Consider the following 27,995-nt stretch of genomic DNA (forward strand, 5'->3'; position numbering starts at 1 on the left):
TCAAGGTTGGGGCTCATTATGTTCCTCCGGTGCTGTTCACTTCTTAGCCCTCAGGAGCTGTCCCTTTAGGTTGACCAAGACAAAATGTAACTTGTCACTTTAAAAGAAGCTCTGCCACCTTGAAAAATGTGACTTTCTGAGACTATCGCCCGCATTTACTCATCAGGCGTGTGGAGAAATTTTCCTCGGAGCAAAGCAGAGAGGCGTGTGGTTTGAGGCAGTCTGCATAGCCGTAATAAACGTTTATTTCTCTGAGGATAGCTGCTAGATGAGAACTCATCAGCTCTTATAACCATCACGGGGACGCTGCTTGATAACGAGACCAAGAGACACATCTGCCGGGACCGTCGCCTGCCATTTATTTACCTCAGACGAGATTAATTCCGCGCAGCGACCTCCTTCCCCCACCCACCACCACCACCACCACAACCCCTCCAACACACACTCCCCGGCTTCCAGGCCCTTCCACCGCGGCCAGGGGCCGCAGCCCGGCTCCCCCTCAACGAGCTGGGCTCCGGCTGCCCGGCAAGGAGCCGTGCCGGGGGCCATGCTGGGGCCGGCGCTGGGCGCCGAGGAGCCGGGGCTGGCGGAGGGCCGGGGCGCCGTGCCCGCCCTGCCCGCCCTGCTCTGGCCGCTGCTGGCCCTGGGGGCGGCGGCGGCGGCGCTGCTGGTCCGCAGGGGGCTGCGCCGAGGCCCAGCCACCGAGGAGGAGGAAGCGGAGGAGGAGGAGGTAGAGCCCAGGCAGCAGCGGGAGGAAGCGAGGAGCTCGGCGCAGGTAAGGGCGGTGGAGGGGGGCGTGAAGCGTGCTGCCCGGAGGTCCCCCTCTCCTCTCGACTCATCCCTTTGGGGGCTGGGGGTCACCCAGCGAGCCCCCCAGGGCAGGGGAAGTTCCCCTGGGGAAAGAAAAGCCCCCCTGGGGCAGGAGAAGCTCCCCTGGGGGGGCACCGAGCTCCCCACCGAGCTCCCCCCTCAGCTTCGGGTGCAGCACCCCGGAGAGCTGCCCGCCTGTCCAGCTCCACCCGGGCTTCATCCCTCCTGCAAAGAATTAAGAAAACTCCGGATAATGCCTGCCACAGCACGACGGACGACCTGGGCAGAGTCCCTCTGCCCTGCTCTTAATAAAGAATACGAATTATTTGCCTTTATTCTAAGTCAAAGCTTTATTACGACTGCATTAATACGTGGTAGTAGCTGTGAGGTGCATTAATGACTGCTGGCCATTGATGACCACAGCCACCTTGCTGAGTGTATGTTTAGGGTTTGATGCGATGTGCTGTGATGAAGTTTCCATACGATATTGTCACGGTTGGTTTTGTCTCTTTGACTTGCTGCAAGCTGTCTGCAGCAGAAAATCTCAGCAAAAATTACAAAAAAAATCACACAAGGGGATATTGCAGTATGGAAAGCAAAGTAAGCTCTCAGGAGAACACACTGAACAGAAGTCAGTCTGTATTTAAAATGAATACATCAAGCATTTCTAACACTTGTACCTGTTGCTGTATCTTCTATCTTTTTTTTCTGAGATAGGCAAAACAAAATGAATTTGCAAGGCTTTTTTTTAGGTGGGCTATAAAATAAGTGGTTTTGTTCTTCATGACTTCAAATGTGTCAGGCTTCCCATCATAACACTGGTTTTCAGGGTTTTATTACTTTGCCATGGAAATTCAATTTTTTTTTTTTTTTTTTTGGTCTTTCATCGCTGTGAGCAGAACCTCGGCCTGACAGCATATACATCCTTGAATTAGCAAAGAGCAATTGAATGAAACACCAATCCTCATAGACCTTCCTATGTCAAGGGATGAAGAGAAATTTCAGAAACAATTTAATTATGGTTTTATAATCATCGATACTACATAAATTGGCTGTAGAACAAGTTAAGATTTTGCAGAGCCAGCCATTATCGGGGGCAGTAGGGGACAGAAGTAGTAGGTGGACACCCACGTTAGTGTCAGAGGCAGGCCTGGTGCTGCAACGGTGGCAGGATTGATAGTTCAAGCAGAAGACATTGGTTCCAATATATATTTTCTGATCAGAAATGCTGCACCTTGCAGGCCTGAATAGCATAAACCAAAGCAGAGGAGGAAGAGACAAACTAGGGATACATTTGTTTACAGTCGCTGAAATTTTTATCATTAACCTCAACTTTTGCTGCACTGAGCTGATTCCTACTCTTTAGGGGACAGACTTTAGCAAGTCCCATCTACGCTGAGTATGACCACCCTTGTATGAGACCTACCAGTCGTGATATAAGTGCAGAGGTGGCAAAATGTGGTCCTAAGGAGGTATGATCAAGGAAAATAAGTTCCTAAAGAAAGATAACCTGGGTAAAACATCTCCCATGCTGAAATGAAAAAGGCAGGCTTGTCCTCCCATGACAGTACCCTGCCCATTCTTTCTCTTCTCTACTTTTTACTGTTTCCTTTTCCTCACCCCTCATCTCCACTGCTCCTTGTCATTTCCCATCACGTTATCTCTGTCTTTGGAACATCATATCCTCGAGGCAAAAACTTTGTCTCCTTAAGGAAATGTAAAACTGCATGCTGCTTTGGCACTTAGTTGATGGAAGAATGCCAGAAGGGCAGAACACCTTTCAGATGCCAAAATTTGCATCTGAAAATCTCTACTGACACAGCATCAGAAAGGGTATTAATAGCAAAGTATTCCATTCAGAGATGTGGCCAATACCAAAAACTGGGGTGTGCAGGTATTGCAGGGTGGGAGCCCCTCGCTGCTGAGGTACGAAGCCAAGAGACAGATCGCCTCCAGTGCTCAGGTGTGTTGATACATCCCAGCAGCCAAACATCTGCACATCCTGGAGTGGTGGATAAGTCGAGATCTTAATTAAAAGAAACTAGGTGGTTAATTATTTTTTCAGTTTGGGAATGTGTTTTTGCTGGTGATTCCCAGCCGCTGCCCCATGGGTGGGCTGTGAGACTGCCTCTGCGGGGCATCTGCTCTTACAGGGCTGCAGGTCCCTCCGATGTTGGTGTTGGGCTGATCTCCTCTCTTCTGCAGGCAGAGGGCATCCCCATGGCAATGGGCAACCAACGCTGGCCCAGGGTGGCTCTGCTGGAGGCTGCAGCCCTGCCCTCTGCGGGGCTCCTTCCCAGCCCAGCCTCGCAGCCACGTCTGAACCCTTCCCATGTCCCAGTCACCAAAAAGCAGAAATGCCGACACAGTACAGGACTGCACCAGCCTCTCCCAGCATCAGTGCTGGTGGAAGGCAGCTTTGTTTCGTCGCACTAACTGCGTATAGCAGAGCAACACGATGGAACGATCGCAGGTCTTGGAGCAAGCTGTGCACTTCAAGACACAGTCTGGATTTGTTTCACAGCCCATGTGAAATAAGTATGGTGAACAAAGTTTGTTCAAACGTATGCATGGCCTCAACGCAGTCATACAAGCAGATTTTGAATATAATCTATTATACATCACTCATACCAGTTTACATTCTGACTATTGTCAGACACACAAAATATGTCTAGAAATGATGCTAGAGGCTTTAGTCCTTTTCAGCACAGTCTTTTCCCTAATAAAGAGCCTTTCAGGAAATTGTTGACAAGGTTTGACAGAAGACATCTGTTTGAACTGAATTGCCATTGGGTTTTTGGGGTTGTGTTTATTCAAAGTTTTGGGGGTTGTTCTTCACATCAGACAGTTTCAAAAGAAGAGCTTTTTGCACAGATGTAGTGATATCATCTTCTTTAGGTGATGTGTAAAAACGTGTATTACCAGATACATCCCAAAAGAAAGCTTTCTGCTTTTCCCAAGTGTTTTTGTAAACTGGAGATACTTTTTGCCTCTTGCAGGAGTGGCTTATCAGCAGCAGAAATAAAAATCAGTCCCTTCAGCTCCAGAGGTGTGCAAACAGACCTTTTACTCCTGCCTTTCGTATTAGATGGTACCCTTCATGCCAATGAAACACCACTGCACGATTATTTTCATATAGCTGACCTGTACGAGAATTGATTTCATAGGTTTCCTGGAAGGTTTGGTAACTGCCACCTTAAACCGGCGTCCTGATCCCTTGTTGCGATGTTGCTCTAATTAATTAGAATAGCTAATCTCAGGAAACTGGTTTCTTCATCCCCGGACATCTCATCAGGCGCTGAGAGCAGCCGAGCCGAGGCAGGTACGTGTCAGCTCCCTGGGTTCGTGGCTGCTGCCTGTGGCCTCTCCTGCGTCCTGGGAAGGCTGGGCAGCAGGACGATACCTAACGTATGCCTCATTATCTCAGGGCTTCTTCTCTGATTTTTCTTTCATTTGCCTTTGGATGTGAAAGGAGACAACCCCAGTTCTGGCTCCCTCTGTCTTCGGTCTGCTTTTGTTACCTGTTATTCCTCGGGGGGTTCCTACAGGTAAATTCATCCTTGGGAATATGTTCAGAGGAACAGATTTTCCGTGCTGATGGCCCAGCTCCTTTCCCTGAGGTTCTTGGAGCACACGTGATGGGAGCACCACCTCTTCCTTTCCTCTGCCAGCCTCCCTAACAGAAGTGAAAAAATTCACCATTGCCAGCACCTGTTTCCCATATAATTCAGTGTATTCGTCGTGTGTGTTTCCCATGTAACTTTCCCTTCCAACGGACAATTTTCTTTCCTACTGGGAACATGTGTCTGAAGTCATTTTGTTAGGGAGAACTTTGTATTAATGCACATTAATACTAAGATGTATTTGTGCTACAGCTCACAGACCAGGCTCCAGCCCTCTTTTCAGATTTGTAGGTATGTGCGTGTAGTGCTGCGACGGCCCGACCCAAAGAAGTGTCTTTGTGTTCTGTCATGTGTGCAGAGCCTCTCTGTTTCCTTTGCTAATGAGCAGAGTATGTTTTTGTGGCTTCCCATTGTCACCTTAGTGGAAATCACCATTGTGTTGCCCTTTCTCTAGCTATCAGGGGCAACTGAGTAATTTTTTTTTGACGCTGGTACCTTGCTGTTTCTCTGGTGGACTCTTGCTTTGCCCTAAACCCCATCCTTTCTCTTCTCAGAAATGCAGTGTCTCCTTCACCCAGTTCCCACTGATTTGGGAAACATCTCCCGCATTGCAGTCTGTCACCGGGACAGGACCACGTGGCAAAGCCAGACCGGCCAGGACGTCTGTTTCCATTTATGAAAATCAGATTCGGAGTTAATGAAACTCAGGGCTGCTTATTTCCCAACGCATTTGTCATGCGGATTGCTCATTGTCTGCTGATGGAGCAATGCAAGCTGCTGGCTGGCTGCAGCACGGCTCCGGTTTGCTTACCCCGAGGTGGAGCCTCTGCTCCTGTGCACCGGAGAGGAGCTCCCAGAGCAAATGCTGGACATCAAGTGGCGTGGTAGACATCCTGACCAGAGTGCCTGGTGTCAGCAGCAATGCTACATCTCCCGGAGGATGCTGAGGGAAACAAAGCTGTCCTGCTCGGTTTCATCCCATTGAAGGTTTACTGAGAAAGCTGAAGAGCACAGTGATATCTCGTTCAGCAGTAACAGCATGTTTCAGGGAGATTCTTCAGAAAGTGCTTTTCTGTTTGCTCTTTTTCTTTTTTCTTTCTTTTAATTCAGTGCATGTTGGTGTTTCTTTTGCTGGCCCAAAGCCCCCACATTTATCTTGTTCGTAACATAAGGTGAGAAAAAATAGTTTAGCTTTTGCACTGGGAACGAGCACTAGGAAACAATTTAATTGATTTATTTCTTAAATCTGGAAACGTTTTTCTGTTCACAGACTCCCTTGCCAGCATGGGGTAATTTTGCTTTCTTTTATTTCCAGTGTCCAACCCACTTAATTCAAGTGTTCGGAAAGTGGTAGCCTATAACAATTTTCTGAATCTTTATTCATGTTCTTTAATGAATTCCCCGATTCCCAGTGTGTGAAGCATATAATAGCTCCCCTTGGGTTCCCTACGCTGAGTTTATTTTGTCCCGGTATCCCTCTGCTGGGGAAGCCTTTGCATGCCTTCCTGGGGCAGGCAGTGTTCAGCACTTCCCCGAGTGGGACGAAGTGCACGAAGCTGCAGATAACATTCATGCCATTTTTAATTAAACCTGTGGCCAGCTGGTGGCACTGAGAGTTGAAAGCAGACTTCCTGATTTGATAAGACACTTATAAAAAGGTGCTTGGCTTTGTAAAAAAGGGTCTTTCTTATGAAATGATTGAAATGTGTAAAGGTAAGCATATTGGGGTATGGTTTTATGGCTTTGAACACAAGGTTTATATTTTCATGGCTAAAGCTGGTATTTTTTAACAGTTGAACCTACATCTGTGCCTTCTTTCTGTGTGACTTTATGTCGAGCTACATGAAGAGCATCACATAAATTAAACACAAAAGCATGAAGGTTTCAGAGCAATCGTCAGAAATACAACCTTAGGTTATGTCAAAAGGGAAAAAAAGGCAGGGTGTGGGGGGGGAAATCCTGTTCCACTGGGTCACAAACCAAATGGCCATGAACTAAAAATAATCGTTCTATTGTTCCGCAGAATGCGAGCACAAACTAATATGCTAAGTCTGATACTACTGAAAGTTCTGATCGCGTTTCTCTGCATATATTTAATGTGTTTGGATTTGCGCTGGTGACTTTATCTGGTCACTAAATTCGGCGGGCATAGATGTGTTCTCCCCGTACAAAACTTAATTTTTCTGAAAGGAAAAGTTACCCTGAGAAAATTCATTTCTCTGTAATGAGTCCATTAACTTAAGTGAAATAAATAATGAAAATTCCTTTTTTTTTCTTTTCAGAATGGCCGAACGCCTGTGGTAAGGAGGCGTGACTAATTCAGTATCCTAAGGGCTTCCAAAGGGAAGAATAGGGCAGGGTGGGGCTCCTCAGCCCTACAGCCAGCTTACAGCAAGAAAAGGGGCTGGATAAAGGCAGGATTTAATACAAAGGTCAGGCTGGAATAATACCTTTCCACTGAAAGGAAGCTGAGCCCGGTAGAAGTCCTTGGTGATGAAAGGAAGGGAGGTGCTGTTACTACCGAAGGACGGTGGAGAAGCAGCAGATATCACAGGCCTGGGAGAAGACCATCACCAGAGTGGTGGGCTATTTGGGGATCTTCGGTCAGTGGTCAGATTTGGTGTTTTCCTTGCGCTCAGCAGCCCCTGAGGAAGGATGTAATTAGGTTCTGGAGTCCTGCGTGGGTATTTGGGGCTGAGGAGCCAGTCGGTGTGAAGACCCCTGGGGTGCAGTAAATGAGTGTCAGCAGCATATTTTTAACCTCTTAGTCATGGATGGAGAGGAAGAGGGATCCTTGGCTAGCAGATGAAATATCATTTAAGTAGGAAATGTTGTGCTCGTCTGGTAAAAGCATACAGCAGTCAGACTGGCAAAACATTAAAAGAAAGTCCTGTATTTTTTCCAGCTTATTGCTTGCTCTCATTTATGTGGAGAAAAGAGCCAGGAACGTGATCCTGCCCCAGCCGAGACTACGCTGTCAGAGCAAGTAGAGGTTGCATCTTCCCTAAGTCTGTCTTGCACTCAAAATTTTCCCTCTGGAGTTTTCCCTGCCTCTGCCAGGGCTCTGTACAGCCTCGGGCTGTGCTGGCTTATGGCAGTCTGGGGGAGGGAGACGGTGCATTTCCTTCATCTTGACACCTCCTCGTCTCTCTGTGTGTACTCCCTCAAGCTTGCAGAAGTGTCTTGATGTGAAGAGAGGTTAGAAGGAGGTGGGATGTCTCCTATCATCTGCGTTTGTCTGAAAAGTGGCAAAAAAGCCTCCTCCTTCTTGCCTCCTAAGTTGGTACTGCAGTTTCTGTTGTTGATGGTGGCAGTGTTGCTGAAAGTGGCTTTATTTGGGAGGTTCTTTGGCAAAGCCTTTACAAAACGGTGAATGTTTTGTTACGAGTGCTGGGAAATGATCAGGGTTTGTTGAGATACCTGGAGCCCTGCGTTCAGATCTGGGGGCCCCAGCACAAGAGGGGCATGGATCTATTAGAGTGAGTCCGGAGGAAGGCCACGGAGATGATGGAGGGTCTGGAGCACCCCTCCTACGAAGCCAGGCTGAGGGAGTTGGGGTTGTTCAGCCTGGAGAAGAGAAGGCCCCGAAGAGACCTTACAGCGGCCTGCCAGTGCCTAAAGGGGGCTACAGGAAAGCTGGGGAGGGACTCCTTGTCAGGGGGTGGAGTGATAGGACAAGGGGGAATGACTAAACTAAAAGAGGATGGGTTTAGATTAGGTATAAGGAGGAAATTCTTTACTGTGAGGGTGGTGAGGCGCTGGCACAGGCTGCCCAGAGAAGCTGTGGATGCCCCATCCCTGGAGGTGTTCAAGGCCAGGCTGGATGGGGCTTTGGGCAACCTGGTCTGGTGGGAGGTGTCCCTGCCTATGGCGGGGGGTGGGGGGGTGGAACTGGGTGGTCAAGCCTTCTGTGATTATATGATTCTATGAAACTGGAAAGGAATATTGTATTTACATGTTCCGTAGCTTCCCTCAGTTGTTCGTTTCTGTACTCATCCCATAAAACTCAGTTTCCCTCAAGTTCTGTGACATACAGTATGCTTTCACATCAGATACTTCCTCACCCCCCAAAAAAATATAGAACAGGAATTGTTTACAAAGACGTGAGCTATTTGTATTTTCACAAATTTCACTGGACAGATGCATATGCTCAAAAAGGAGTAGTATAAGCTCAAGATCTTCCATATTTAAATCCATTTTTTTCACCAAAATTCTCCTGAATATACATTTTATGTTCTTCATCCTGTGTGAGAACCTGATTCCCTCCCTGCTGCAGGCAGAGTGGGATTTTTTCCTTGAGTGGAGCAGGATATGGAAGGTGGTCTGTTTTGTGGTAGGGTTTGTGGAACACCTCTAGGAGATGAATATGAGGGTCTCAGAAGAGAGATGACTGCTCATGGGGATAAAAATAAGGATGGCCTTGCTAACTATTATGAAACATAGCAGGGTTTTAATACAGAGGTCGTTATTTCGCTAGTGACTGTTCAGAAGAATATAACTATAAACCTACCAAATGATAGCTCAGGGAGACAAAAGAGATGTGCACCACTTGCTTTAAGCTTATAATTTGAAAGCTGGTGGAATTGGTGATGCAGTGGGGCAGGTATTTTGGCTCCAGTTACTGTGATGTTTTCCCAGAGACCCAGAAATATGCCCGTGTGTTCAGAGAGTGGCAGTTTGTAAAGTACACGATTTGGGGGAGATTATTTCATGAATTTGGCATAGAAGAAATAATGCTGGTTCGTCTCTCAGAATAATTAGCTTTAAGTCCTAATGACGTTGCAGAGCACCTTTGGGAGAGCCTATGAAAACTTGTTGCTCAGTGGAAGGAGTTTCGGTACATCCCGTGGCCATGCAGGAGCTGTAACCTCGTCCGTCGCAAGGTGGCTCCGAGTCGTTGCCTGTCACATCTGGGGTTGTGTCCCCGTAGCCCAAAGGGATACGGCCACCCAGTGAACCTTTCTCTTTTCTTAGGAACAAATTTTAGCTTTCCTGGCTCACCATGCAGTGTTCTGCAGAGTGTGCTGGTTTCCCTTTCTCTCTCTCATGAACTGCAAGCATCATTCTTCGGTCCTGCAATCACATCCGCGACAGCACAGCGTGCGTACCGCTCCTCTGTGGCTCAGTCTGCCAGCTGGCACCGGCGCTCTGAAAAGGAAACAAGTTTCCCTGTTACTTGGGAGCACACATCTCCTGAGTAATGCTTTCTGACCAGGGAAACCTGGGCCAGGGAGGGGGGTGCTGTGCAGTGAGCTCCTGTTAATTAAAAAGAATCAAAATAAGCCTTCTCCTGTCTGTGCTGCTTTTTTTAAGGCAGGTTTACCCTATCTGAAAAACAACTTTGATCCTAGACAAATCTTAGGATAAACCGCAAATATGTCTGCTTTGGAATAAACCTACCTGGTGTTTCTGGATTTACATTCATAAAGGCTTAGCTAACGCTAATTAATTTGGAATAAATTAACTCAAGTTGGAACAAGGCCATAAATTCTAGTCCAGATTTGTACTGGGTGTTATTTAGCTATGTCTTTCAGCACATCATACGTATTAACATAATTTTTGCACGTACATATTTATACATACACAGGCACATACGTATTCCATAATGCCTTTTTTGCTGTCCATCTTCTAGGTTCCAGTGAATGGGCAGCTTGTAACGTCAGCCAACATCAGAGAGAAAAAGCTTCTCAAGGTACCAGTAACAGCTTTAGAGTTTATGTAACATCTTTCAAGAGAAACTTGTTTTAAGAATGTTGCTTATTTGATAGTCCTTTTTAAAGACAATTTGTTGTTCCTGTTGATGGAGAAGTTAAGAGGTGAGTGAGGAACATAACACCGGGTAACACTCTGGCATGGTCAGACTGTGGTGCTTGCTACTACAACCACAGGTGGGATGATCTCATGGTCTGCACCCCAAACCAGGAGCTAGAATCTCCTGTATTTCAGTTCCAGCTCCAATATGGGACATTTCCTTGTGTCTGGGCAAGGGTCATATCTGGGCATCGTGCACTTGGAGTGGTAGGAAAGAAAGTATTCGTGCTTTACAGCCGCTGCCCTTCCAAGCAAGGAGCAGCCCTCAGCCTGGGCAGGAGGCATGTTCATGGCAGGGAGTATCCCACCTTACAAAAGTCAAGAACCAGTGTGTTACATCTAAAACATTCAAATTTGAAGACTTAAAGGTAGCTCTACTGTTTCATCAAGCCATATGAAAATGGCCTAAGCCACTGCTGTGTCCTTCTAGATCAGTGATCGCTACAGATACCTTCATTAAAAAATAGATTATTGCATGCCTTTTGTTTGTTTGTTTTGTTAATCATAAGCAGGGTATTAATGTTGATTTCAGAGTTACTGATTGGAAAGGGGGGAAATGGTTGTAGGTTTTCCTCCTTTATGGTCTTCAGAATGATAAATGCAAATCTTTCTTTAGAGCAGGTGGCTGAATTACAATGTGGGCTTTCTAATCTGGCAGATAAGTCTAATTTTGTAGGACAAAAGTTGTTTCATTAATGAGTTTGGAGTTTGCAATAAAATGTGCTCAGGACCACTCTTGTACCCACTTCGAGAATCCAGCAACCTCATGCTCTCTCTCAGAGAAGCACTGTGTGTTCTCCATTTTAAAACTATTGCCCTGACTCCTTTTCTTCATGATGAAATGTAACAAATACCTGTTTGATCTTTCTGCTGTGCATCTCCTGGATGCTGTAGCCTAAGAAGAAGAAGAAAGCCCAGTGTTCAGACAAGGAGGCGGTGAAAGATCTGCTTTCTGTGGAAAAAGACAAGCTGCAAGAGGACGAAGGTAAGAAAAGTTGTGGTTGTTCTGTTGTCTGATTGTTATTACCAGAAAATAACATGGGATCAAATATTTTTAAAGGGAGGCATTCTACACTGTTTTTGTGCTCTGTGTCATTGGGAAAAACAGCCAGTTTGAGAAAGTCTTTTATCATCTGCTCATTTCTACATGTAACTACAGATGGGGGCCGTGTGCTTTCCTGCCACACTTCTCAGGTCCTTTCTGCATTCACAGAGATGGTAAATCTGTGGATGAGAAAGAATATCTGACGTCGCCAGAGGTCCACTTGGGAGCAGGGTCCTGTCTTTCTGCTCTTGCTCCAGTCCTGTGGCTTTTGCCGTGCTGATCCACAGCTGGAGCTGTGGTCTTTCCAGGCAGCTTTTTGTTGGGCCCGCGGACGAGGCTGGAAGAGGCGCATGGATAACACACAGCCAATTCCTTACGCCCGTGAACAGAGCCAAGATCTTTGGTTACAAGCAAAGCTGCAAAGAAACCTGGCAGAGGCTAGCATGGATCAGGCAGCTATAATTTCACTGGAAAATACGTGACACTCCATTCTTGCCTGTCTGTCTCCCCCCCACCAGGGGTCATATTGAAAACAACCAAATCTAAGCTTTTCTGGGCTTAAAAGATTATAATGTGATTAGTGTGCTGGTGAGAGCAGGAGAAGCCCTCGCTGCTGCTGGGCTGGAGTCCTCCCTGCGGGCGCTTGCGTCAGGAGCAATGAGTGCCTGCAAGGGCACAGGAGAACAATGGGAAACAGCAGAGGCTTTCTTCAAAGGGCTGTTTAGGTTTTTTTGGACAGATGAACCAGCTGAACTGTTTCATGTGTTCAGGGATGTTTAGAGAAAGAAGATGTTTGTCTCAGTGAAATCAGGGGACGGTGTTTTTTTCTTTGTTAACCATTTCTGGCAGTCCCTCCTGTCGTGTTGTAGACTGTGGAGAGCAGAGATGAAGGCAGAGCGTGGCCTGACTGGTATGAATGAGTGCACGTGGAAGTCAGCTGGATGGCAGCGGGTCTTCACATCACACACCAGGTCTGAGGGTATGCTCAGGGCTAGAGAAGGTCAGGAAATCAAAGCCGTGTTTGATGGTTAAGCTTTTCATGAACTTCCCTGTGCTGTCAGACGTACAAGGCTGTGGATGCTCTGTTGTGACATCTCCCCCGAGGGAAAGGGGTGTCACATTATCAGGCTGACAGAAAGGACAGAAGAATATGTGCAGTTACATGAGTCAGGACACATGACAGACAGGTTTGCGACGGGGATTTCTTATGTAACGTGGCCTGCGTTTCTGCAGAGACAGCAAGCACTGTGCAGGGGAGATGCTGCATGCGACCGGGCAGCACCGCTGCAGGGGCACTTTTACAGCCAGCATGGAAAACGAGCAGAGAGCACTTTACCCTGTAAGCAGTACAGGCAGTAGAGGAAGTTTCTTGTTAACTTAAGATGAGTCACCATGACCTTTGCTCTGTGTTGTAGGTGTCTGGCAGACCAAGATCAGCAGCCGAGAAAAGAGACATTTAAGGAAGGAAAGGCTGAAACAAAAAGGTAAATTTACAGGCTACGGAGAGTTTGCACACGTTGATCTGACTGGGCTTCTTACTCCTCCTAACTTCCCAGAGTCTTTCTGTTTGCTCCATTCATCATTAGAGAGCAAAATCTTTGCACACATTTAGACTGCTTACTTATAATCATAGAACAGAATCATTCAGGTTGGAAAAGACCTCTAAGATCCTCTAGTCCAACCTTTGTTAGTACTGACAAGCCCACCACTGAACCACGCTATTAAGTTTTACATCTACGCGTTTCTTGAAGACCTCCAGGGATGGTGACTCAGCCACTTCCCTGGGCAGCGTGTTCCAACACTGCACAACCCTTTCAGTAAAGAAATTTCTCCTAATATCCAACCTAAACCACCCCTGGCACAACTTGAGGCCATTTCCCCTCATCACTTGGTGCTTGGGAGAAGAGCCTGATCCCCACCTCGCTACAACCTCCTTTAAGGTAACTGTAAAGTACAAGAAGATCTCCCCTGAGCCTTCTACTTAGGAAAAAACAGGTTGGCGAGCCTTGTGTTTTATTCCAGGCTTTCATCACAACACATATTATTAACCACAGGACGTTGAAACCAAATGTCCATTAGATCTGAGATCTGCTAAAGGTGTGGTGTGATGGGATTAGTTCATTCTGTGCTACTTGACAAAAGATGTTTTCTAACCATGAATGTATAGAAACCTGCATTATATGTCCGGTTCCAAACAGCTTCTTTAATTCAGGCCTGCCCAGAATAAACAGCTATAAAAGGGAAATGTACTGTTATCTTAATGAGATAAAATAGAGCAGCATTATGTACTCACACCACACTTTTCCTATGGGGATTTCAGTGTCCGCCATGCACTTATGCCTATATACATTTCTGCTGATTATGTTATTATAACTGCTGTATAAAAGCAGGTCATGGAATTAATATGTTTGGAAATGTCTTGATAATTTAATTATCTTTGTTAAAACCATTAGTATAATGGAGAAACCTATGAAGTTAAACATATTAGAGCAATTTAGAAGCTAAGAAATTTGGAATTGGGACACACAGCTGGGTAAATACGGATGTTTGTGCACTGTCAGCAAGAAGACATTATCTTAAAGTACCTCAGAAGCCCTACTAAAATTGAAGATCGGGGCAAGTAAACAGCATATTTTGATCTAAAAATACGCAGACATTTTGGGACTACTTTATCATCTAGATTATACAAGTCAAGGGTTAGATATCTGCATGACAGTCTCAAGGGCTTAAAGTGCTGAGGTCTCTACATGGTCTCCAGCAAATTGTATGGGCTCACATTTGGCTTTGTTCATGTCAGTTGGCCTGTTGGCACCAGCGGTGCTGGCTGCCTGTGCAGAAGGAAGTGTGCGTTAACCCTAAACCCACGCAGGTGTTCGTGCTTTGCTGGCCCGGGGCGAGGGAGCTCAGAGGACCAAGCTGCAGTCGAAGTCACTGGTGAAGCGCAGGAGCCTGCGTTGTGCAATGGATTGAATCAGCTGATGGTGCTGGTCCTTCTTCCTGATAACATTTACAGAGCAATGAAATGCGCTCTTCCCACTTCCAGGAAGAAGCCCTAACCCTGCTGAGTGCTGATGGCTGTTTCCCAGCAGGGAATAAGCAGCAGCAGCAGCAGCTTTAAGCTGTGTGAAGGAGGGGTTGATGTCAGTACTGGTCCCCTGCCCACCAGAGCATCAGGAAAAGGCTTTGCTATTCTGAAGGCTGGAGTTGTAAAGTGCTTTGTGAGCCCTTTGGAACAAAAGATGTTGGAGATAATTATCATAATTTCTACCGTGTGTATGCCTAGCACTGATTTCTCAGCAGCAGCCTTGGACTACCAACATCCAAGAGGTTTGCTTTCCTTTCCCTTGGAAATCTTGCTGTCCTCTTTCTCTCCCTTTACTGTTCTGGGTCCCAGCTGGACCCTTGAGGCCTTGACCCACCCTTGCAGTCAGGGAGCGATGCCCAAGGTCTCTGTGCTGCTGCGTCATCTCCTGCAGGGCTTATAGTCTTCCTTCTCACACGGCCTTCATGTTTGCTGCTTCAGTGTTCCTTTCCCAGGGGCATGCTTTACTGCCACTGTACCTGTAAATAATTTTGTCGTGAATCTGGACATTATGTCTGATGAGTTTGGATCAGGCTTTCTTTCCCCTGTATAAACTCTCTGTTGTAATTAAAAATGCTCATAACCCTGTGATAATGTTTATTCCCGAGAAGACGCCAGCAGAGCATCTCAGGGCAGCTCGGTGGCTGAGCCGGCCTTTGACTGGGATGAGAAGGAAACGGGGTGGCCACTCACAGAGGACACTGGTGGCCGTGGAAAAGGTGCTCTCATCACCAGGGCAGAGTGTGGGACTGTGCTAAAGGCCTCAGAAGCTACAAGAGAGGAATCTGTGCTCTCCCAGTCAGAAGAGGATGTGTTTTCCAATGTAGGTGAGTGCCTGTGTTCCTAGAGGGAGCATTGTAGAGGGAAATTTTCATGAATTACATTGTCCTGCAGCATACGTTGCCTCAGACAGTCCTGTCTGCTGGCATTCATCCTGCACACATGGTGTTGTCCACTTGCATTGAACCCTGTTAGCTGTCCTTTATTCGCTAGCATGATGGCAACATGAAAAGAGAAGTGTTTGGCACAAGAATTTCTCCTGTATTGCATACTACCTAGTGGGTGTATGCTGCTTTCTAGCCACAGGTATTTAGTGTTTGGTTCCTTAGCAAAGTCCAAGGTTGCACACACATGATCAGAGTTAGGCTTTGGGTATATCCATGTGTTACAAAGAAGTATGGGGCAAGGTATTCCTAAATTAGCTTGGGTATTTGACAGTTGGCAGCAGTGTGTTCGTGGCAGTGCTGCGTTGTACTGACACAGTTTGCCCAGCTTCCCAGCTGATTAACCCAGCGTTGGCATCCAAACAAAATCACTTACAGCTACTGCGAGTCTCTTGCTTGTGCTGCTGGGACATTCTCTGTATAATCTAAGCTGAAGGTGGAAACTGCGCTTCTAAATATTCAGACTCCTTTAAGGCAGTGAAGGGATGGATTGCCAGGCCATTAGGCTAAAGATCAAGAGATAACATCAGCTTTCTCACTAGTATTTGATGACTTTTCTTTTCCATCATGGCTTAGTTTTTACGGCAAAGCCGTGTCTCACATTGTATTTTTACTGTGGGTGACACTGCAGATTCTAGAGCAACGCTAATAATTAATAACTGGGTGGAAATTGGACCTTTGTATCTTTTAGACTCTCTTCCTAACTTCTTGGGGGCAGAGGGTTACAAGTTACAATAGTTAATACTGCTTTTTGGTTAATTTCCAAAAGCATTTGGTTTTCATTAAGATCTCACTGGTCGATCAAGCTTAATGACTGGATTGATTGGTGTGTAAGGCCACATGACAACTCACCTTCAGTAGCAGTAATCCAGGACTTTGGCGGTTCAGAAAGTGGTCTTAGCTTGCCCTTACATTGCTTGCTTTCTTTGCTGGAGTCCTTTCTTTTGCAGAGTACAGGGTCGATGTCAGAAGGTCATTGGTACCATTTTTCACTCTCTTGCCTTCAGAAGGCCAAACTCCAGGCTCATACGACGACAACCTCTGCCAGTTGTGCACGAAGGGCAAAACAGTCCAAGAGAGTGAGGAGTTTGACTAAGTCCAAAGAAATGTGCTGGTGTGACACGCACTTTGAAGTGATGAGAAGGCGTAAATAGCAACTGTGCGGGACTCTGTCCCTAGAAGATAATTTCTCCTTGATTCTTTAGCAACAAAAGTGGCTGCAGGCTTGGGATGGTGACAACATGGAAAGAGATGGGCAGTGTCAGGCCAAAACTGCAGTTGCCAGCTGTGAACATGACACCGCATTTTGTGTTACTGTTTGTTTGCTTTTTGAAATGCAGGAACATGGGATATTGCAGAAGTAAAATCCTGTCCTGTGACCTTTGGGACATTAATAGAGCTGTCAAAGGAGTTAGGTGAGTGGTCTCTCTTTGTTTTTTTTTTATTGTTTCCTTCAGAGTTCTTCTTGTGCTCTGTTAGGTGCTCGGCTCAAAAGTACTCTTGTTGGTCATATATGGGTCTTTTCCCTTACAGCCACGTTTTATTAGTCACTCTCCCTTTTAGAGCTTGCTCACATCTGCAGCCCAGTGCACCAGCCTTTTGGGGAGTGACGTCAGAATGTATTACTGAATGCTTTCCAAACCGTTGTTTATTGGAATAAATAAAAAAAAATTGCCTCCCCTTTACTTCTTCCCCCCCCCAGCAAATTCCTTCTCGGTTAGATTTACTCACACAGAAGATTTCCAATAAGTTTTGATGACCAGCAAATTCAGAGAATTTCAAACCGAGGGAGGGAGCAAATGCCGAGGCCGGAGGGGCCCTGTGAGAGGTTGCTTAGCCAGCAGTTTCCTCTCCTGTGCAGCAAGAGATTTTCAGCTCGAGCCTCTCCATGCATGGTCTGGAGAAGGAAGAAGTGTCTCCTGGGCTTTGCATTAATCTTGGGCCCTGTTTTTAGTTTTCCCTTTGCCTCTTTGTAACTGTCGGTACCTCTCACTGCCCAGCTTCAAGTGCTTCTGTTGTGATGTGATGCGCACACCTGCTCTGTACACTCTGATGGCTATTTCTGAAAGATTCCTACAAATGCCTTCAGCCTGCCTGAAACACCAATTCATCTGGAGGTCTGAGTGGCTGATGAGTGCAGAATCTGATCCTGAATGGTTCTGAGATGCTAAGTGCAAGCATAGATACACAGAGATGGACATCCATGCGCAAAACTTAGTTGGTGTGAAGTAAGCCAGAACAATGGAATTCAATTTTAAAGCCGTGCATTATAGTCAATGTAATACTTGTCATATTTGATCATCTATTTTCCAACACTGCATCAGCAGAATGAAGCAGTTCCTAATGTAACAAGTACAAGTATTTACTAACATCTGCATTTATGCAGCAAGAAATCAAGCTGATGCTTGAGAAAAACTGAATAAACAACGACATTCTTTAGGTGAATATAAGAAAGAAAAAAATCACAAAGATGTAGAGAAAAAATTGGTTGTGTATGAAAGAAATGAAGAAGATGCTAGTCTGTTATGTACTGATGTTAGAATGGGACTAAAGGAATTCATTCAGGGAAACGTGTGAATCCTAGTGGTTGCTTTAGTTGCTGAAAATAATTATCCAAAAAACATTTAACTCTTTTTTTTTTTTTTTCCTCCACCAGCTCTCTCTTATCTGTGTTCTTTCTCTGAGTAATTCATTTGGTATTTATGGCTTTATCTGAATTACTGCTAAGAGTGAGCAGAAGTTTTCTCACTAAAGTCTGTGGGAGTTGGAGCTGGCTTCACTTCATGTGGCTTTTGTGCTGTTGGATCCGTAACTCCCTTTTTACATGCTCAACAGAGATTTGTAGGAATTTATATCTCTGAATAGTATTAGTGTAGACACTCCTGAGTGGGTTGTTTTTAATAACTTGTGTGTAGTGTCCTCGTCCAGCCTTCTTTAATAAATCTACTGTGATGAGCAGCATAGATTAATGTATGGATTAAATTACATAACATCCAGGCATCGTGGCATAACATGCAGATAAAGAGATGATTAATTGGTGTTAATAACAGGAATATAGCTATGTGATTATCTTTTAGTTTTTCTTTTTCTTCTTTTTTTTTTCTTTATTTTTTAAAAAGCACACTTTTCCTGCATGCAGATAATGTAAAGAGTAAATCATCTGAGGACAGTCCTTCAAGATGCTGCTGGAGCACCAGCTTGACTTTCCTCCCAGCAGATGATGTCTGGCAGGAGCAGGGTATGTCTGCCTGCTCATTTTCCATTGAAAGAAGGGTACACTAATGCTGATGCCCTTTTCGGGCTGTTTTGTAAGCTGCAAAAATCAGGGCCCACTTTCCACAGTGGCTCGTTCACATGAGGCTGGCAGAGGTGAGGGTGAAACTCAGGTTGGGTCTGGTTATGGGCACGTGCCCAGAACTGCTCTGAGCTCAGACAGAGCTGCAGGCACCCTGTGTGGCACCCTTGAGAGTGGTGAGAACATGCACTTTATTTGTGTTTTTACTTAGATGAAGACAAAAAAAGGGAGAAAGTAGGTACAGTCTTGTTTTGTGTATGCATTCTTTGCTGTGCAAAGTGTAATTAGAGCTTCTGGGCAGCAAGACCAGCTGCAGTGAGACTGAGGGCTCCCATAGACTGGTGTCCTCGCTCCTACAGTTGTACGTAGCAGCTGCTGGCAGACAGGCTCAGGAACAGGTCAAGCATAGAGCAATCACTCCCTGTGTCCCTCTCCACACCCAGCGGAGAGTGGTTCAGGGACATCCTGAGCCAGAGGCAACAATATGGGCTCTGCATTTCAAAAAAAAATCCAAAACACGTGTTAGCAATCATCTCAGATTACTAAATTTTCAAAACAAATTCAGAGTTAGGTTTGGTTCTCATAACTGAAGCATTGCGTCTCTCCCTCTCCCATGGTCCAGCTGGGAAGGTGGAGCTGAGCAGCCTCCATCCAGGCAGCTGCCAGCCCAGTGGGGTTGCTGGTGTTGTGCTGTGCGTGGGGCACGTCCCTGGGGAGAACAGGGAACTGCTGGAGCAGAGGGTGCTTTTGTCAAAACGTAAATCTCCCTCCCAGAGCCCACATGGGGCATCTTGAAGCACAGGACAAAACACCAGTATACGGTGGCAGCTGGGATTTCAGTCTTTTTATGACTGGTAATTTTTTATTTATTTATTTTTTAACTTTTCTATCTGTTGGAAAGGCCAGGGTAGGTCCTGAGTGCTGGAATGATTTGGCATGAACAGTATGAGCATTAGGTGCCCTTTTCTGTTGACCTTTTGGTCAGGATCGAGTGCGGTATCTATTTATACCCCCGTTGTTGGGAGACCTTACCCTGCTCTTGCAGGAATGGTGCCTGCTGAGTGCAGTAGACCCCTTCTTGCTCTTGCAGCCCTGATTAGCTTAGTTAAAGGAGCACCCAAAGCGGCTGAATACAGAGAGAAGACAAAACTGCAGTCTTCTTGCTTCTCTGCCCAGCAGTAACTGAGATCCTGCAGCAGACATGTGAGCTTGGCCATCAGAGGGTTTTATAAATAACATTATTTGCTTTAAAATAAATAAATAAATAAATAAAAACCAGTATTCTCCTCCCTTGGTGCAGTGTTTGTTGACCCCTGTGAGGCTGCTGGGGAGTGTCAGGCTCTTTGTAACTCCCGAACCCAGGCTCGCTGGCGCAGGCAGGAGGGAGGCAATGCCGGCAGCTCTTAAGCAGCGTGTCCTTGGATTGCGTTTGGCACACATCACCCCTGGCGTGCCCTGGGTTTGCTCTGCAGAGCTGTGCAGAGCTCCTCTTCTTCAGCAGAGCGATGCCACGTCTCTCCAAGAGCAGAACGCACAGGAGCAAATTCAGCAGCTTGCTCCTGCAAACGTCTAAGCAGATGCATTTTGATTGAAAGCAGGACTGGGAGGTTTTCTGCCTGCCTCACAGCTTTCTCCTAAGTAGTAGGAGGTTTTTTCCTTTGAATCATCAGCCCTGATACTGATGTGGAGGGGAGTGTCGCAAACGTGTATTCCCTGAATTTGGATGAGGTAATGGTTGGCAGTAAGGCCTGCGCTGCAGGCAAAATGAGCTCTTTGACAGTCAAACAAGGCCTGTTAGCTCTTGCAGGCCTGTGAACTAAAAAAAAAATGCCATTCATAACCTGAATATGTGCCGGGGTTGTTTTATCAAACCCAGATCAGAACATTTAATGAATCTCTTTGTTCGGTGGCAGGGCCGAGCAGAGCAGGGGGAGTGGGAGGCCGGGCGCCATCTTGTGAAGTGCCAATGACAGCAACGGCCTCTCTCATGGGGGCTCTGGGGCTTACCTCTCGCTGCAATTCAAAGCGTATAGACAGAGAGGGTTGGGATTCAACATATATACACCTAGAGGGAGAGGGGGAGAGAGGTAGCTGATGGGGGACTACAGAAGGTGGAGCCAAGCTCTTCTTGGTAGTGCCAGGTAAGACAAGAGGCAATGGGCACAAAGGGAAGTATGAGAAATTCCAGATTTTTTTTTTTTTTTATGGTGAGAGTGATCAGGCTGCAGAATGGATTGCCCAGAGAGGCTGTGGAGACTTCATCCTTGGAGGTATTCAAAACCTGCCTGAATAAGGCCCCGAGCAGCCTGCCTAGCTGACCCGGCTGTGAGCAGCAGGGTAGGACTAGACGACCTCCACAGGTCCCTTCCGAACTCAGTGGTTCTGTAATTCTCATTCTGTCATCAGTCATCAGCTCTACATACTCAAACAATTAGTCCCTAGCAACCTTACCCTTAATTAGCTAGAGGTATTCAGTATCTTGGAGCTGGAGCCACCTGGTTAACACTGATGGCTCCAGTCCCTGGTGGTCACAGAGGTCGAGGTGGCCTGGCTCACAGGCTCTTCAATGAGGGAACGGGGTGCTAAAAGGACAACTTATTTCTTCCTCATTTTTTCCTTGCTCATCACTAGTGTTTGCATGTTTTTCATCTGTGCGTGTGAAAGAGGAGAAAGGGGGTGAACATCTCTAGCGCTCTTGGCATAGTTCACTTTGTTTCCAGGCCCAGGAGTTGTTCCAGTTTTGCCAGGCATCTTTCCTGCTTGCTCTGCAGGGTTGTCCTGGTTCCACCAGACATCTCTTTTGCCTGCCCTGCCTCCTCCCCTTTACCTCGTGGGCTTTACTGCTTGCATGTCTTTCCCAATACTGTCTCTACCACCAGTTTCCCTCTGCCCCTTTGGTGACGTATTTTGTACTTCTGCTTAGTTGTCTCTCAAAACACATATGTTGTGGCTGGCGATGCTGTTACAAAATGTGTAAGTTGCACAATGCTGCTGGTGGGGTTCTATTAGAGCTCTGATGTCTGGTTTCAAGGCAAAAAAAATGTGAATTTTATTGTGTATTTCTGCTACCAAGTGCAGAGGACTTGTGCTTTGGTGACAGCCTGAATGGCTACTGGTCTGTCAGGGCAGTTTCTGAGAACTGGCATCCTTCTTCAGAAATGCAGCATGTCCATCTCATTACCACGAGGGCTGTCTTTTTACCTGTGACTTGGCATTTTCCCAACAAATGTGTCTCGTTCGCTGAGGCGCATTTTCCCTGGGATCTTCAGATAGCTTCTGCGTCTCATGACTTCCTTCCTTCTGTCCTGGCATTAAACTGAATTTTAATACCTTGGTTTCATGCGAATAAGCAGCTTCTTTGGATTAAAAGTCTCTAGTCTGGGATTCACTTGATACTTTTGCATCTTCTGAATTATACTAGAGGAAGGTGCCAAATGAGGAACTCTACGCCCAGCTGGTAGTAGCAATAATTTTTACCTGTAAAATTTCTACCATAAATGTAACCTTTCAACCGGAAATTGCCTATCCATGTGCACTGAATGGTTTCCATGCGCAAGAGCTCAGCAAAGATTTGGGTAAGGACCATGCACATTGTGCAGCCACCTGCCCTTTGCAATACCGGCCACAAAAGGAGTCAGCACCATAAACAATAAACAGGCCCTTGAGGATTTTGCTCTGCCAGATGAAGAGCTGCTCTCCCTTAGGTTTCTGCTGACCCTACTAGAGTGGAGAATGCCCAAGAGAGATCCTGACAGCATATAGTCCAACGCTACAACTCTGGACTAAAAAAATTTTAGTCCTCTTCTTTGTGACACAAACTGGCTTTTGCAGAAGTACTTTCTAGCTTTATTTTCCAGGCCAGATAATAAGGTTCAGCCTGTAGGATGTGCTACTCAACCCTCTCTATCCATTGGCACAGGGAACCTGCTGACTCTTCCTTTTGACCAGAACCCACTGCTGGAAGGGAAATACACTACAGAACGGGAGAGATTTTAAAACAGAGCTCTGGGATAAACACATTTAATCCTATTTTCCCACCAAATTAAACAAATTGTAAAGAGTCTTATATTGTATTTAATTTTACTCTGAGTTGAATTTAAACACCTCCGGGACATAATGCTTTGGGAAGAGCAATTCTGAGACAAGACAGAGTCACTGCTGAGCTTCGTGCCTACCCACATGGTGAGGGCAAAGCATGAACGCAAGGCCATTGCAGGAAGTTGGCCATTAAAACTATTTCATGCTTAAAAATAAGTACATAAACAGACTGAAAGATCACAAATAAGCAATAGTGCCAGCTGTGGCCTCCAGCGTGTGTTCCTCTAGTTACAGCCCGTTTTACTTGCACGCCCACGAGAGCATCGCTGGCAGAGCTGCTGCCAGCAGCTTGGGAGGGACTGTGATTCCTGAAGACTCTGTGCCATTGTGCTGGTCTGTGCGTAATGCCGTGCACCTCCCTGTTAGCCAGAATTTACTTCCTCTCTGGCAGTAGCAGCATGATTTTGCCTGTTGTTTTGCTGCCACGGCTTGCAAGTGGTATATTAGTTCAGAGGCAGAGCGTGTGCAGCACAGAGTCTGCAGAGCTGGGACTTGCTGTGTCCTCACCCCCACTCGCTGTTGGGGCTGGAGATACTGGGTGAAGCGTGCTCACTGGTATTGCCTTCAACCACCGCAGCTAAATCCTCCAGAATTTGAGCCCAAATCTCATGTAACCTGGATAGAAGGAGCAGAAGCTTTCTGGTGGTGGTATCCTCTACTACAGCGTGCACAAAGTGTTCTTCATATGTACAACTTACTCATGTATGTTGTGTCTCTCTCTAATGTAGATGCATTCATTTGCCTAAAATACTGGTATTTTATTGGGAAATAAATTAGAAAGTACTTGCTCCTGTCCCTTTTGAAGGAGGAGGGAAATGCTGTCTATGTATAGGGGATGGCTTTTAAACTGAGAAACTTGAGCAATGTTTATAATCATGTTTATAAAATTTGGCAGCAAACTGGACAGAGCAGCATTTTGGAAACAGTTGTCTTTTATCATCCCCAGCATGCTTTTGGTTTTGGCCCTGCTTCAACTAGAAGTTTTTCCATCCAGCTTGGGATTTTTTTATATTTGTTTTTATTTTAAGAGACGTGATCAGCTAAGAGTTATTATTATATGTTGTGTTCTCAAAGTCTTTCTCCCTGTTAGGATAAGACTTAAGATTGTTAGACATGACCCATTAAAAAATAATCAAGTGGTCCTTTCAACATCTCATGCTGATTTATCTGCTTTTTTGCAACTCATTCAGTTTGGGTAAAGAAATTAGACGGCTCTGTTTTGCTTTCTTGTCTGAGAATCATTTGCCAGTGCTTTGTGGAGAGGCAGCTGAAGGCTTGAGGCCAGTTTTTTAAAGTAACAGATGCCTGCAGATACAGAAACCTGCCCCCCTTAAAATGATCAAAATCAAAGGAAGGTAGGTGTTATCTACTTAGTGCATGCTCAGAGTTGCATGTCAGGGAGCTCTGGAAATCTATACCATGATGGTGCCTTTCTGGCTTACATTCGGGAAAAAAAAATGGAAAAGGAAGCTGAAGTCAAGAATGCACTTGGTACTATTTTTTATAGGAAAGAAAACACCAACAAGAGCATTAACAAATGCACAAATCCTTTACTAATAGTATTCTTCCATACAAGTAATTGCCCTGAGGACAGTGTGTTGCAGCCAGTGGAAGAGGAGATGGCCTGAGAAACAGTCCTGCTAATAAAATGTAGCACTGAGCCTGCAGTCTGTGCCAGCGTTTCTGGATATGCCTGAATCCTTCTTCCTGAAATTGAAAGAAAATGTTTGACAAGCCATGCTACTATCATTTTGGTAAAGCTTGTTTCACTGAAGCACAGGTTGAAAGGGCTTTTGTTGTCGCTAGATTGTGTTTTTCTTCCCTTCTTTAATTTTACTCCTGTCCCGAAGAACGCAATCACTTATTGTGAATTAGCAGTTGGTACTTACTTTCTAAAAAATGCATTTAAGATTCGTGTGCTTGCATGCACACCCAACCATCCCATCAGCAGGCAGGAAAGATGACAGATACTCTTTGCAGTGTTTCCATTACTGGTATGAGTCTGGGAAGTTGTATGGATTTGAATGTAACTCATGCATATGTTTGCCTTAACAGATGATCCTTCAGTGATTGACCTGGACTCTGACTGGAAGGCTCCCACAGAAGAGTGGGGAAACTGGACAGGAGATGAGGAACATCAGACAGGAGATGAGAAAGAAAAGGTGAGGCGGTGGCACTGGTGACCGAGGGAGACCTGCTGTCTTTGGGATCATTCTCCCGATCCCTTTGTGGCAACCAGAGCTCACAGGACATGTAGGATGGGGTAGTTGGTTCTGGGAGTTTATCATCCAGGTGGCACTGCTGTTCTAAGCAATAAGTACTGCAAAAATGAACTCTTTCTCCTGCAGCTGACTTTCCTGAATACCTGGGTCTTAACAGGTTTAGAGTCCACTGCTAACGCCAGCCTTCACGCCATCCCAGGTGGCTCAGATCTATTTATTTGAGAGGATTTGTTGATAGTGATATGGTCATAGCTTGGGTGGAGAGATGGAAGCACAAGGCTTCCCATCTAGCCACTTTCTAGAAACCCAGGGAAACAGCCCTCTCTGGCAGCAGTGGGGAGAGTGTGCAGAGCTCTTTGCAAACAGCTGTGTTAAGCCAAGGTGTGTACTTTATCCGAGAGAGATGGAAGCTTGTACACTGTCAGCACACACTCCTAGAGGTAATCAGTGTTACTGAAAAAAAATATGTAGCTAGTTAATCAGCTCTCCCAGGCCTCCTCTTACAAAATCTCCCATGCTTTCAGGATTTGCCAAAAGGCAAAGAAGGCATTAATTTCTGTCTTTCTGGACTCAAAAGCAAAATGCAGCGGAAGAAGAAGAAAAATGAAGTGAAGGAAGCAAGGGGTGCAGCTGGACTGATGCATGTGAGTCTTTTGTATTCTCAGAGTAGCATTTGGCTTTCCACGAGCGGAGGGGGGTGTCTTTTTCATTAGGGTGATGTGACCAGGGCAGATCTGTCTTCCCCTCCAACTTATGTCTTTCTCTTCTTTCTCCCTGCCCTCCCATAAAAGAAGGGTAAGCACAATGACCGGTGGGCTTTTGCAACATGGTATTCCCTAACATATTTACAAAACACTTCGATTTTGCAATGCAGACAGGAGCAGATGGCTTTAATCATGGAAGAAAAATGCTTTCTCAGGCAAATGTATTCCAAGTTTACTTTACTTTACTTTACTTTACTTTACAAGTTTACTGTACAACTCGGCTGTGTTTTATCTGTGCTGAAAGGTCACCTGGAGGTATTTTTAACAATATGCAAAGGTGGTTCCTGAAAGGCAGTGAAGATAAAACGAGAGCATTGTTATACTAGTGAAAAGCTTATTGAGAGAAAAAAGTCTCAGAGTGCAACAGAGGAAGGCTGTGGAAAATGTCAGCTCATTTGGGATTGGAAGTACAAAAGAACAGAATGTTAAGTGGATTTTGGACCCGTCTATTTGGCTGCAATGTCCTCGCTGCTCAGTGAAATGAGACATAGAGGGGACCCCCCAAAGTGTCCTAATTGTTTTTCATTCATTTGTCGCTGAATATGTTGCTCTGGACTCATGGTTATGTAGTATCGTTTGTCTTCCCTCACACCCACTGTGGTCTCTTCTGATCCTTGAGACAGTTTTGTTCCCTGAACTCCTGATGTCCCCATTTTAAGGGAAAAACGTAGGTAACTGATGGCCCACGATCCTTCCAATGATCACTGGGACGGCCTGTGAGTCACCAGAGTGCTGCCAGGCCACTCCCTCTCGCACATCCAATTAGTTGCTCGAGCTTTGTATTTACCTTAATGAATAATCTTAACAGTGCTGGTCAAGCTCTTCAGTACAGCATTGTTCCTACTGGCATGTTTATGGTGAGCCAGGAGGAGTTTGTTTTGCATGCGAGCGCCAAATGCTGGTGTCTGCTGCCGTGCAAGCTCATCCTTTGGAGATGTACATCAAAGAATAAAAGAAGTTATGAAGTCAGATACAGAGATAAAGTTGTTCGTGGCTCTCAGTGCTACATCTAGTATTTCTATAGACTGATCATTTAGCAGTCACTGGGCACATCTCAGTCTTCAGGCTCACTATACAGTTACAGTGCTTTCCCCTTGCTGTTCTTCTATTCACTAGAGAAAACAGAGAAAAGATGGTAATGAAAGACAATTTCAGCACTTCAGTCCTAAAACAAATATACAGGAGGCAGGTGGATGACATGCCAGAATAGTCTAATCATTTGAAACCTAATTTGTCCTGCAGTTTCTTTAAATATACCAATTCCCTACAATAATTACATTTTCTGTCATATTTTGTACTTGCATATGCTTCGTTTAACTCACATGCTTAGTGAAGCATATTGTTTCAATTAAGCCCCAGCAAGGTTTGGAGACAAGAGAGGAAGAAGGCCCAAGGGACTTGATATCTACGAAACATAGCAGTGATGCAGTCTGTGCTTCCTCCAGAAAATCCGTGGACGTTCCCAATAATCCACACACTAACAGTAAGTGATGGGTTTTGTACATCTCATGAATTTTGATTTCAGAATAATGCATAACCTGAAAACTGTTCAGAAATGCATTTTTAAGTGAATATGCTAAATGTTTCTCCTTTAGCTGTATGTCTTACTTCTTACAGAGGCTCTGTAATACTTACTTTTTTTTCTGTGACAAATACCTTCCTGCTCCTATCGGAGCTAATGAGCAAAACTGTATTAAATTTAGTGGGAGTCATTTTTGCACAGCACTTTTAGAAGTGAAATGGAAGCAAATGCATGTGTCAGAGCCCACTAAAACATTCAGAGCCCTCCCAATGACTTTGTAGTATCCTTGTAAGTAGGTGGCCATTGTAAAACACATCTAGGAATCACAAAGCAGCCTGCTTCAGGTGGAAAGCAAACAGTTCCCAGGGCCAAGACTCTGCAGTGGATGTTTGTGCAATGTCCCCTGTTTGTATGGCAGATGTACCCGGAAAAAAGGAGAGGAGGAAGAGGAAGAAGATGAAAGAGACTTGAGGGAGCTTTGTAGCTGCCAGAGAGACAACCAAATGGGGGCAGGCATGCTGATGAGCTGCAAGAATTCTCCTTTCTGTGATGCTGCGCTGAGCCCAAAGTGAAGAGAGGATCTAGAAGACTTCCCAGTGAGGGGAAGAGGAGAATGGGAACAGTGAGCAACAGAGTGGGAGTGTGTGAGAGAAAGGAGAGAAGGAGCACACTGTGCTCCGGAGGTGGTGTTGAAACAGAATGGGTGTTAATAACAAATTGCTGCCCTTGATTAAAAACTGTTGAATGGGTTTTGACCAGTGGCATTAAGACCTTTCAGT

The 27,995-nt window shown here is 45.6% G+C and overlaps 1 protein-coding gene across 1 annotated transcript; it reads left to right on the plus strand.

The window, feature by feature from the left end:
* Positions 1-27,875, plus strand: LOC121068323 (protein LYRIC-like). Its single transcript, XM_040553440.1, has 10 exons — positions 1-775; positions 10,066-10,125; positions 11,139-11,229; positions 12,705-12,773; positions 14,983-15,198; positions 16,656-16,730; positions 24,764-24,870; positions 25,455-25,574; positions 27,048-27,177; positions 27,635-27,875. Exons 1-10 carry the CDS (start codon positions 548-550, stop codon positions 27,685-27,687), a joined length of 1,149 nt encoding a protein of 382 aa, XP_040409374.1. The 5' UTR covers positions 1-547; the 3' UTR covers positions 27,688-27,875.
* The last annotated feature ends 120 nt before the right edge of the window (positions 27,876-27,995 follow it).

The sequence above is a fragment of the Cygnus olor genome, chromosome 3 (genome assembly GCF_009769625.2).
Source record: "Cygnus olor isolate bCygOlo1 chromosome 3, bCygOlo1.pri.v2, whole genome shotgun sequence".
Classification (NCBI taxonomy): domain Eukaryota; kingdom Metazoa; phylum Chordata; class Aves; order Anseriformes; family Anatidae; genus Cygnus; species Cygnus olor.